At 45.9% G+C, this 12,486-nt stretch overlaps 1 protein-coding gene across 1 annotated transcript in view; it reads right to left on the bottom strand.

Annotated features, from left to right (window-relative positions):
- LOC139468126 (serine-rich adhesin for platelets-like) overlaps positions 1-12,486 on the bottom strand; it is a 53,796-nt gene that overhangs the window by 21,291 nt on the left and 20,019 nt on the right. The window contains exons 3-8 of the mRNA XM_071249884.1: positions 11,347-11,440; positions 11,159-11,236; positions 9,021-9,129; positions 8,754-8,823; positions 6,984-7,057; positions 4,466-4,538 (exon numbers count right to left, since the gene is read on the bottom strand). Coding sequence (XP_071105985.1) covers positions 4,466-4,538; positions 6,984-7,057; positions 8,754-8,823; positions 9,021-9,129; positions 11,159-11,236; positions 11,347-11,440 — 498 coding nt within the window. The remainder of the gene's footprint in view (positions 1-4,465; positions 4,539-6,983; positions 7,058-8,753; positions 8,824-9,020; positions 9,130-11,158; positions 11,237-11,346; positions 11,441-12,486) is intronic.

Below are 12,486 nucleotides of genomic sequence, written 5' to 3' on the forward strand. Positions count from 1 at the left end.
CCTGAAGGAAGCGGCGGCTTCCAAGCAGGTGTGGATGTCTGACCCGTGCGTTAGCGTAGGAGGGAACAATTGGAGAGGCCCTCTTACGCGGTTTTAACGCTTGGTACCTCCAACATGGCCTTATGAGTCTTTGATGGAAGTATACAATTGAGCGGCCTCTCGGACCACCTGCTGAGCCCCAGGGAAGAGGGTGGCACCCTGTTATACGGCAAAGCAAGTAGGTCTTGGCGTGTGTAAGTCGAGTATTTAGATACCGACATCCACCGCCTGCGCATGCCCATAACAGCGCACATCATCTGCGAGGCACAGCTACGTTAGTTGCGCGGCCAACTCCGAAGAGTCGACCGGCCCCTCTCCCGCTAACTCCCTCTGTACAGCCGACAGATACGCGGAGTGTACGGACACACGGAGCTGTTGGCATGCATTATGATATTGCTCCTCGAAGCATATGTAAGCAGCCTTCAACTCCGCACCGCAAAAGGGGGGCAACCGCCCTGCTTGACCTTAGTCAAGTTGGGTGTCTCCGACTCTGGCATGGGCGCAGCCACCTGAGGCAGTACCTGGACAATCCTGTCCCGCACGTGCCTCTGCACCCGGCCCGAGGCCCAGTCCCGGTGCCGAGGTGCCGGAGGTTCAAGGGAACCCACCTGGCACCGGGCTAGGTATCCACTAGTGGAAGCCTCGGCCTCGGAAGAGGCGTCTGGCTCCGCTAGGGAAAATTGTGCGTCGGTAGTGCACGGGCCGGCGCCCGCCACCACTACGCTGGGGAGCGACCGCAAGCCAGAGCCGAAGCTCGGTCTCGGATCGTCCCCGAGACAAAGGGAACCAACCTGGCCACGGGCTAGGTATCCACTAGTGGAAGCCTCGGCCTCGGAAGAGGCGTCTGGCTCCGCTAGGGAAAATTGTGCGTCGGTGGTGCACGGGCCGGCGCCCGCCACCACTACGCTTGGGAGCGACCTCGAGCCGGAGCCGGAGCCGGAGCCGAAGCTCGGTCTCGGATCGTCCCCGAGACAAAGGGAACCCCCCTGGCTCCGGGCTACGAATCCACTAGTGAAAGCCTCGGCCTCGGAAGAGCCGTCTGGCTCCGCTAGGGAAAATTGTGCGTCGGTAGTGCACGGGCCGGCGCCCGCCACCCCTCCGCTGGGGAGCGACCTCGAGCCGGAGCCGAAGCCCGGTCTCGGATCGTCCCCGAGATCAAGTGGCCTGCCTCGGCCGACGCCGGGCATAACACAGATCTCGAAGCCGCGTCCGGCGCCGACAACGGGGAAGGCTCAGCCTGTAGCTCCTGCCGGAGCCGAGACTTCACCTCCTCCATCATCGACTTAAGTAACGCAGAACAGTCTGCCAAAGACAGTGCAGGAGAGGGTGCAGTGCTTACTACGGGGACCCTCGAGCCTTCTCCCCCGGTCCCTGGAGAGGGAGCGGGGGAGACAATCTCGGCAGCTTTTTTACCCTTTTTAGATGGGGAGGGGGGGATGTCTTAGTAGATCTGATATCTACCCCCGCCTTTAATAGACCTCTTTAAAGTGGAACAAGTCAACTTGTCTCTTTTGGGGGGTAAAGGCAATGTCCTCCGCCAGACATATCAGGCAGCGCTCGTGCCTGTCTTAGAACAACCCGTACACAGTTTGAAGGTCTTTGTAAACACGACCGTAATTTCTGAGATGGGCGGGAAGGGTATTAACGTGTATCAGTGCGATATAAAGATTGGAAAGATACGTGCATAAATTGTGAAACTAGAAGCAAAGGCGTAATGTAGAATGCGATTTGTAACGCGATACTAATAGCCAATGTCGTAGTATAATTATAACACCAAAGGGGCGTGTTACGCGCTAAGGTGTAAAACCCGTAAAAAAGGTAAGTGTAGTTTATAAATTAACACACCACCTTGGGTTTTGTAAAGGAAAAAATTGTAGACCAATGCTGTATGATATAACAAAACCCCAAGCCGTTTCTTAATGGCCTTGGTGTTACATGTATCAGCCCGTGGAACTACAATATGGACGCCATTACGGCCATTTGAATTCAAAGGTACCGTGCATGTGGCGTCAATTACAATTACAACTCTATAACTTCACAATGCGAGGTATTACACCTTTGCAATGAAAGAAATGTACCATACATACAGTTTGGTCAGCCATGGTTCTTGTCGAACGATAGATTTCTCTTATTTTGTCTTGTGTGAAAAATCAACACGTCTGTCTCTTACAGATGACATAAGGAAAGTGATTTGGGTGAGAGTTGCTCCCCCTGGCGTGAGGCGCCGTTGGTGGTGAGGCCCCGTAAGGGTGGTCGTATATCATACAAAAACGAAGTTTTTGTGTGGTAACATTTTTTATTAAGGAAAATGGTTACAACTATGTCATGTAGATTTTCTTGAGCAAGGAAAATGCAATTAGTGCCCCAAGGAGGATTTAATCAGAAAGAGAATCCCCGTTGTTCAAATTATCCAAGAAAGTCTGTTCATTTTCACCTGCTGTGTTTTCTAGACTGGCAAGGGAGTCAATCGTAGAATTCACAATTGGCATAATCATGCCCAAGTTGATATTCTCTGTCTGAAAAAGAGTAACAATTTTGTCCATCACATGGAGCATGTCAGTCATCATGTAAGTAAGTCAGATAAAGGGGTATGTTCGAATTTTCTTCTGAATATTCGTGGCAACAGCGTTGTTTCACTCGGCAGATTCCTCTTCAATTTCGAGAACAAGAGCTGGCCAGTTAGATTTCACTGCTTTGACCGCCCGTCCCACGGAAAGCCAACGAACACTGCATGGTTGTTTTAAACTTGAAAAGTCAGAATCTTCAAGGACCTCTGAAAGTTCTCGCAATCTGTTGTATCGCGTTGCTGAATATTCAAACAGTTTGTAGATATCATTCAATGTCCTTCTATAGTCCGCTACGACCTTCGAAATCTTCGCTGCATCGGCTGAAGCAAGTGCCACACGAGGGGCTATGGAATGGACGTGCACAAGATATGAATTATGATCCTGCAACCTCTTCCCAACTCCTGAGTGTTTCCCGGTCTTAACAGACGCACCATCCGATCCTAGACCGACCACTTTTTCCAAAGGAATGTTCCATTGAGGCAAAATTTCAAGAATTTTTTCCATGATACATTCGGCTGTACCACTATGAACTGAAAAATTTCCTAAAAACACTGTTTCTGCCTTTCCGTCTTTAACGATTTTCACAAACAATATAAGTTTTTTTTAACCGTGATATTTACAGTCTCATCGATAATGAGTCCAATAAACTTGCTTTTTGCAAGTTTAGATTTTAAATGTTCTTTAGTACTCTCAACAAGTGCATTCTCCATCGCGTCTATCGAGTCCGAATGAGTGTACATTTCTCCCTGTAAATGTTCACATCCGTTCCGCTGCTGCAGTTTGATAAGTTTAGAAAACTTGGAGGTAGCAATATTTTCTTGAGACATGAATAAAACTGTGTTTAACATTGCTGTTAATTTCTCGTCAGATTTGTCTGCTGCCACCTCCATATGCGCTGCCATTGCATTTTTGTGATACATCGTTGTAACGGCCTGATGATGAGAGGCGCTGTCTCTATGATCTTTCAAAGCAGATTTCTTGAGATTAATACAACCTTTAGTGAAACCGTTACATTTTAATGCTGCCTCGCAGATTCGGCAAAGTATTATGATTTTGTCGCCCTCCTCCTCAAAACGAAGCCACTTGAATTCATTCGACCACTCTGCATTAAACTTTCGCAGTACAGATTTCGATTTCTTTTTCAAGTCTGGTTCGCTAGACATTGTGTCCGAAGATTTCGAGGTCGAGGGAGTGTTTGATTCAATACATTCGCTCGCGTCAGCCACATGTTTCTGTTTCAGATTAGCACTAGACGTCTCCACCCCAAAGAAAGTGGAAAGATTCGTCTGCTTCGCCTTCGACATGTTTAATCTCGTGCCATGAGGCGTCAGAGATCACATGATTACCAACGTCATCTATCAAGACAATATTATCCAATCAAAGCAAAGCACCTTAATTGGCGCGGGATAGTCATGCTATTAATAGATGGGGGGTTCCCTGGAATGCGAGACAGATGCTTGCGTTTCTGTGTTTGATGAATAAAGCCTATCAATTTATATGAGGCAAGTAACTGTTGACAAGATCATATCTTAAAACAAACAATGTTTTATTGGACATGGTAGCCGACAACGTTCATATTTATCGGCTTGTTGATATTTTTATCGGTAAAAAAACGGCAATTACCGGAGAACGGAAACACTGAGACTAAAACATTGTTTTACATTAGGCTGTGCTTTATGTGATACTTTAAATATTTGTGAATGCACATTTACTTGCTATGTAGTAAGTTTATAACATCTATGTCAGTTTGTTTATAACATCTATGTCAGAGAAAACATGTAGTTTGTGACATTGTCCCTGAATTTATGTTCGCTGTCTGAGAGACATTAATTTATTTCAGGCACTACATGAGTACTCACCCTCCTCCTGAGCAGGGCAACATAGATCATCAACGTGTGCTCATCCACTGTGCCATCTATGATGTCTGCAGCACTACAACATCAGCAACACACAGTAAAACACAACATAACCTGCAACACAGTAAAAAACAGGCTCACAGTACATATCCAGCAACACACAGTAAAACACAGTCTCACAGTACATAACCAGCAACACACAGTAAAACACAGTCTCACACAACATAACCAGCAACACACAGTAAAACACAGTGTCACAGACACACAGTAAAACACAGTCTCACACTGCATAACCAGCAACACACAGTAAAACACAGTCTCACACAACATAACCAGCAACACACAGTAAAACACAGTCTCACACAACATAACCAGCAACACACAGTAAAACACAGTTTCACACAACATAACCAACAACACCCAGTAAAACACAGTCTCACACTGTATAACCAGCAACACAGTAAAACATAGTCTCACACAACATAACCAGCAACACACAGTAAAACATAGTCTCACACAACATAGCCAGCAACACAGTAAAACACAGTCTCACAGACACACAGTAAAACACAGTCTCACAGACACAGAGTAAAACACAGTCTCACAGACACACAGTAAAACACAGTCTCACACTGCATAACCAGCAACACACAATAAAACACAGTCTCACACAACATAACCAGCAACACAGTAAAACACAGTCTCACACAACATAACCAGCAACACACAGTAAAACACAGTCTCACAGTACATAACCAGCAACACAGTAAAACATAGTCTCACACAACATAACCAGCAACACACAGTAAAACATAGTCTCACACAACATAACCAGCAACACAGTAAAACACAGTCTCACAGACACACAGTAAATCACAGTCTCACAGACACACAGTAAAACAGTCTCACAGACACACAGTAACACACAGTCTCACACTGCATAACCAGCAACACACAGTCTCACACAACATAACCAGCAACACACAGTAAAACACAGTCTCACAGTACATAACCAGCAACACAGTAAAACATAGTCTCACACAACATAACCAGCAACACACAGTAAAACATAGTCTCACACAACATAACCAGCAACACAGTAAAACACAGTCTCACAGACACACAGTAAATCACAGTCTCACAGACACACAGTAAAACACAGTCTCACAGACACACAGTAACACACAGTCTCACACTGCATAACCAGCAACACACAGTCTCACACAACATAACCAGCAACACACAGTAAAACACAGTCTCACACAACATAACCAGCAACACACAGTAAAACACAGTCTCACACTGTATAACCAGCAACACAGTAAAACATAGTCTCACACAACATAACCAGCAACACACAGTAAAACATAGTCTCACACAACATAACCAGCAACACAGTAAAACACAGTCTCACAGACACACAGTAAAACACAGTCTCACTGACAAACAGTAAAACACAGTCTCACAGACACACAGTAAAACACAGTCTCACACTGCATAACCAGCAACACACAGTAAAACATAGTCTCACACAACATAACCAGCAACACACAGTAAAACACAGTCTCACACTGTATAACCAGCAACACAGTAAAACATAGTCTCACACGACATAACCAGCAACACACAGGAAAAAACAGTCTCACAGTACATAACCAGCAACACAGTAAAACACAGTCTCACACTACATAACCAGCAACACAGTAAAACACAGTCTCACAGTACATAACCAGCAATACACAGTAAAACATGCTCTCACACTACATAACCAGCAACACAGTAAAACATAGTCTCACACTACATAACCAGCAACACAGTAAAACATAGCCTCACACTACATAACCAGCAACACAGTAAAACATAGTCTCACACTACATAACCAGCAACACAGGGTCATCTATAATAGCGGCGAATAGCTGGAATATTGCTGATGCGGCTTAAAGCAACATTTACTCACTCACTCACTCACTCATCTATGAATGTTCCTAGATGTAATAGATCACTGTTACTGTGTCTCTCCCAATGTCTTGGTGTTAGATTATTTGTTTTTATGTCGCAAAATAGTCACAGACTATTTAGTTGTCAAAGTAATCAATAAATGAATTATGACTTTTAAAAATATGGATATATGATTCAGATAATCCAAGTTTTAATGAAATGAAAATAACTGAAAAGCAAATGGGGCACAATGTTAACAAATGACAAACATCTACAATGTTAACAGACAAATGACTTATGTCTACAATGTCTTATAGTGTGGGAAAATTATTGCCGGCATCCTTCACTTGTATGGTAACAATAATTGGTATTTCCCAAGATAAAAGGCTTGTTGATGGCTTCATCGTCTAAAAACTGCTGTATATATATCTAAAACACAAATGGTGCTGCTGAAATTTTCGAATTGACCAACACATACAAAGGAATTGCCTGTTCTCTTTTTTCCATATTTGGAGTATTCTATTCCAGCTCATTAGTGAGAATGTTAATAATATTAGGCTGGAGGAATTGTGAATAACTCTACCTGATGATATCTCTACTGATAAAATACTTGTATTCCACAGAGTCAAGGAGGTTCGTCAAGGCAGTCACTCGGTCCTGAAATGTACAAAGTCGATCTCAATGAAGAAATAAATGTATTTTCTGACAAGATGTTCAATACTTCTGAGAGTGTGACATGATGCATATAATATTGCATTCAGTAACTGATCTAGAGTCACTTATCATGTGTCGTCAAAAACGACTTATTTGGGACACAAGTATAAGTTTTCTTTAATAAAGTAGACATAAAATTCCTTGTGCAAGGTATTTTACCTGATTTTGATGTGTTTGAGAGCCAAATGTACTATTGATAGTGTGAATGAATGACACTGTGGGAGACATCAAATTTGTACATCCATTTCAACATCCTCCATACTAACACACCATGGTTCATGTGTTCCCTGTGGCCAATGACCTGCTCCATACTAACACACCATGGTTCATGTGTTCCCTGTGGCCAATGACCTGCTCCATACTAACACACAATGGTTAGTGTGTTCCCTGTGGCCAATGACCTGCTCCATACTAACACACAATGGTTCCTGTGTTCCCTGAGAGGCGAGCTGTGGCCAGTGACCTGCTCCATACTAACACACAATGGTTGGTATGTTCCCTGTGGCCAGTGACCTGCTCAATACTAATACACAATGGTTCGTGTGTTCCCTGAGAGGCGAGCTGTGGCCAGTGACCTGCTCCATACTAACACACAATGGTTAGTGTGTTCCCTGTGGCCAATGACCTGCTCCATACTAACACACAATAGTTCGTGTATTCCCTGTGGCCAATGACCTGCTCCATACTAACACACAATGGTTAGTGTGTTCCCTGAGAGGCGAGCTGTGGCCAGTGACCTGCTCCATACTAACACACAATGGTTAGTGTGTTCCCTGAGAGGCGAGCTTTGGCCAGTGACCTGCTCCATACTAACACACAATGGTTCGTGTGTTCCCTGAGAGGCGAGCTGTGGCCAGTGACCTGCTCACTACTAACACACAATGGTTAGTGTGTTCCCTGAGAGGCGAGCTTTGGCCAGTGACCTGCTCCATACTAACACACAATGGTTAGTGTGTTCCATGAGAGGCGAGCTTTGGCCAGTGACCTGCTCCATACTAACACACAATGGTTAGTGTGTTCCCTGAGAGGCGAGCTATGGCCAGTGACCTACTCACTACTAACACACAATGGTTAGTGTGTTCCCTGAGAGGCGAGCTATGGCCAGTGACCTGCTCCATACTAACACACAATGGTTCGTGTGTTCCCTGAGAGGCGAGCTGTGGCCAGTGACCTGCTCCATACTAACACACAATGGACGGAAAGATGGAAAGACTGAAGGACTGACGGACAGAACCCATTCCTATATTTTGTATCAAGATTAGATATTTTTTCAGCTTCAGCTGCAAAACCAGATATTATTTTACAGAAAGCTATGAGCCTGAATTTTTTTAAAGAAAAACACCTTGCAACTATGTTATTATGATGCATGATTTGGTACTTTTTTGTTAAAAGAAATGAATAGATAGATCAGGGCTGTTCATAACAGACCCATCAACATGCGATGTGAATGTGCTACAGGCTCTAGAAACACATTTAGCTGGGAGATGACAGTGGCCTGCAAACAGTCAATGCTGGTCAGTGTTTGATAGTAGGATGTCACCACCCAATGCTCCTTGAGTCAGCCCTTACCACATGCATGCGTGCCATATGCTTGTGGCCTATTCTGCCCTGCAGTTTCCCTATATCTTGGCATACCTACCTCGTCATCCACTACGCCATCTCCACTGAACTTCTGCAACAGTTTGGAGAACCAGTTGCCTTGACACAAACTGAAACAGTAGATTGCCTGATGTATATGCAAGAAGCGTTGGCAGCAAGAAACTAATACTTGTACAACTGATTATGGATAGTTGACAGTGAAGAGGATTTTTTATAGCGTGATGACAGTGAAAATACAGGATTTATGGCAATGATGTAATAGAGGTTTGTATTTGCAGGAGTTAAGAGTGACCAAAATGAATCCTACTTGAAGGCAAATGTGTTCCTTGAGTCAAACTGTGTTGCCAGCTCCAGCTCACACCATTCCATCAGGTGCTTCTTGCCGATACCCACACTGCGCTGGTAAGCATTCTGATCTGTGACACAAGGGATAGAGTAGAAACATCACACACACAACGACGCTTTAATACACTACTATGGTGGCCTCCACTGTATACGGTGGCCCCTACTGTACACGGTGGCCCCTACTGTACACGGTGGCCCCTACTGTACATGGTGGTCCCTACTGTACATGGTGGCCCCTACTGTATGACATGGTGGTCCCTACTGTACATGGTGGCCCCTACTGTATGACATGGTGGTCCCTACTGTATGACATGGTGGTCCCTACTGTACATGGTGGCCCCTACTGTACATGGTGGCCCCTACTGTATGACATGGTGGTCCCTACTGTACATGGTGGCCCTTACTGTACATGATGGCCCCTACTGTACATGATGGTCCCTACTGTATGACATGGTGGCCCCTACTGTACATGGTGGCCCCTACTGTATGACATGGTGGCCCCTACTGTATGACATGGTGGCCCTTACTGTACATGGTGGCCCCTACTGTATGACATGGTGGCCCCTACTTTACATGGTGGCCCCTACTGTATGACATGGTGGCCCCTACTGTACATGGTGGCCCCTACTGTATGACATGGTGGCCCCTACTGTATGACATGGTGGCCCTTACTGTACATGGTGGCCCCTACTGTACATGGTGGCCCCTACTGTATGACATGGTGGCCCCTACTGTATGACATTGTGGCCCCAACTGTTTGACATGGTGGCCCCTACTGTATGGCATGATGGCCCTACTGTATGACATTGTGGGGGGGGGGGGGGGGGAGAGGGGAGGGGGCTTTGGACACCTACCTTTGTTGTGCAGGTTGTAGCTGTATGACAATGTGGGGGTGGTATGACTGTGTAGGGGGTGGTTAGACTGTATTGGGGGGTATGACTGTAGGGGGTGGTATGACTGTGTAGGGGGTGGTATGACTATGTAGGGAGTGGTATGGCAGTGTGTGTGGGGGTATGACTGTGTAGGGGATGGTAAGGCAGTCACGGCGGTGGTATGAATGTGTAGGTTGGATATGACTGTGTAGGGGGTGGTATGGCAGTGTGTGGGGGGTATGACTGTAGGGAGTGGTATGGCAGTGTGTGGGGGTGGTATGACTGTGTAGGGGGTGGTATGGCAGTGTGTGGGGGTGGTATGAGTGTAGGGGAGTGGTATGACTGTAGGGGGTGGTATGGCAGTGTGGGTGGTGGTATTACTGTGTAGGGAGCGGTATGGCAGTGGGTGGGTGGTATGACTGTAGGGGGTGGCATGGCAGTGTGTGGGGGTGGTATGACTGTAGGGAGTGGCATGGCAGTGTGTGGGGGTGGTATGACTGTAGGGAATGGTATGGCAGTGTGGTGGATGGTATGACTGTAGGAGGTGGTATGGCAGTGTGTGGGGGTGGTATGGCTGTAGATGGTATGACTGTAGAGGTTGGTAATGGTATGACTGTGTAGGGGTTGGTATGACTGTGTAGAGGGTGGTATGGCAGTGTGTATGTGGGGGTAGTATGACTGTAGGAGATGGTATGACTGTGTAGGGGTTGGTATGACTGTGTAGGGGTTGGTATGACTGTGTAGAGGGTGGTATGGCAGTGTGTGTGGTGGTATGACTGTGGGGAGTGGTATGACTGTGTAGGGGGTGGTATGACTGTGTAGGGGGTGGTATGATAGTGTGTGTGGTGGTATGACTGTGGGGAGTGGTATGATAGCGTGAGGGGGTTGGTATGACAGTGTGGGGGGGGTATGACTGTGTGTGGTGGTATGGCAGTGTGGGGGGAGTGGTATGATAGTGTGACTGGGTTTGTATGACAGTGTGGGGGGGTATGACAGTGTGGGGGGTGGTATGACTGTGTGGGGAGTGGTATGACTGTGTGGGGGGGTATGACAGTGTGGGGGGTGGTATGACAGTGTGGGGGGTGGTATGACAGTGTGGGGTGGTATGACTGTGGGGGGGTATGACAGTGTGGGGGGTGGTATGACTGTGTGGGGAGTGGTATGACTGTGTGGGGGGTGGTATGACAGTGTGGGGAGTGGTATGGCAGTGTGTCCTGGGAACCCCTACCTATGTTGTGCAGGCTGTAATTTAGGATGATGAGCCACAGCACGTCCAGGAGAGATTTGATGTCGCCATCTAGGATGTCTGTAACACAAACGTGTGATGACACATCATCAACATATAGATATCACAATGAGGCAATTGTGGCTTCCTACAACACTCAGGGTAACTGGCACCTTCATGAACGTACTCACCCTGCACAGTGAAAGTATATTTGATTCCATGGCTTCGCATGTGATCCAGAGCTGCTTGTATCCATTGCTGTTGAGTTGATTCCCCTGACGAGTTCTGAAAGTGGTAACATATTTTCCCTGTTTAAATAGTGGATTGTGGAAACATGTTTGATGTGGCTGTCACTTTTGGCGAGAGGACATCGCCACAAAAAATTAAAACCTTAATTTGTTTGTATGTAAGTAAGTACAAAAGGTTAGGTGAAATTGGGTTTAATGTCGCATCCAAGATTATTGCACTTATATAGCGACGTGCATGCACATGTGTGTGTGTGGCTGCTTGTACTACACCGGACTGAAGCCGATTTATAGTGCTAGCACACTGAGATACCATGCCGCAGTTTAACATGAATACCCAACTCAGACTGAGTCCGAGCCAACCAGTCCTTGTTTGGGCCCCTTAATGCCAAGTGCCAGACAACAAGTACCATCTTTTAACATCTTTTGGTATGACGCAGGTGGGCATCTAACCCCGGACCTTCTGCTCTCCGGGCAGATGCTCTATCACTAAACCAAGGAGACAGTCAGCAAGTACAAGAAACACTACACTGTTAGTCAGTGTCCAACACATCCACCTCCTGCAACTACAACAAGACCACCACTCAGTACAGGAACTCCATGAACTTCCCAACTACAGGCAGGAGCAATTCATGGGGTTTAGGAACATAAGACAATTTAATTATGCGGAACTAATTTCAAAACAACCTGTAGCAAATAGCCTGCTCATATTTCTCCTAGATATGTAGCACTTCAATAGCAACTGCATGAGCTGCTAATTTTGATTTGTGCTGGTGTTGCTGCAGTTAACAAAAATGTTCGTTCTGATAACAATCACAAATGTCACCATTCTTTAAGAATGAATTTCACATGCACTTGAACATTAGTGAAATATGATTTGTTTCTTGTTTAATGCCGCACTCAGCAATATTCCGGCTTATTACCCACATGGTGAAGATACAGGTGGTAAGATACTAAATCCGTATGTCACACGTGTGTCATACAAGGTTGACCTCATTTTATTCATTTTGATTGGATAACCGTGACCTCTGTCACATCGGGACTACTTTTTTCATTCATAAAAAATCGCAAGACGTCATTCATTTT

Source organism: Haliotis cracherodii, unplaced genomic scaffold (genome assembly GCF_022045235.1).
Source record: "Haliotis cracherodii isolate W230 unplaced genomic scaffold, xgHalCrac1.p SCAF_2, whole genome shotgun sequence".
In the NCBI taxonomy this organism is placed as follows: Eukaryota; Metazoa; Mollusca; class Gastropoda; order Lepetellida; family Haliotidae; genus Haliotis; species Haliotis cracherodii.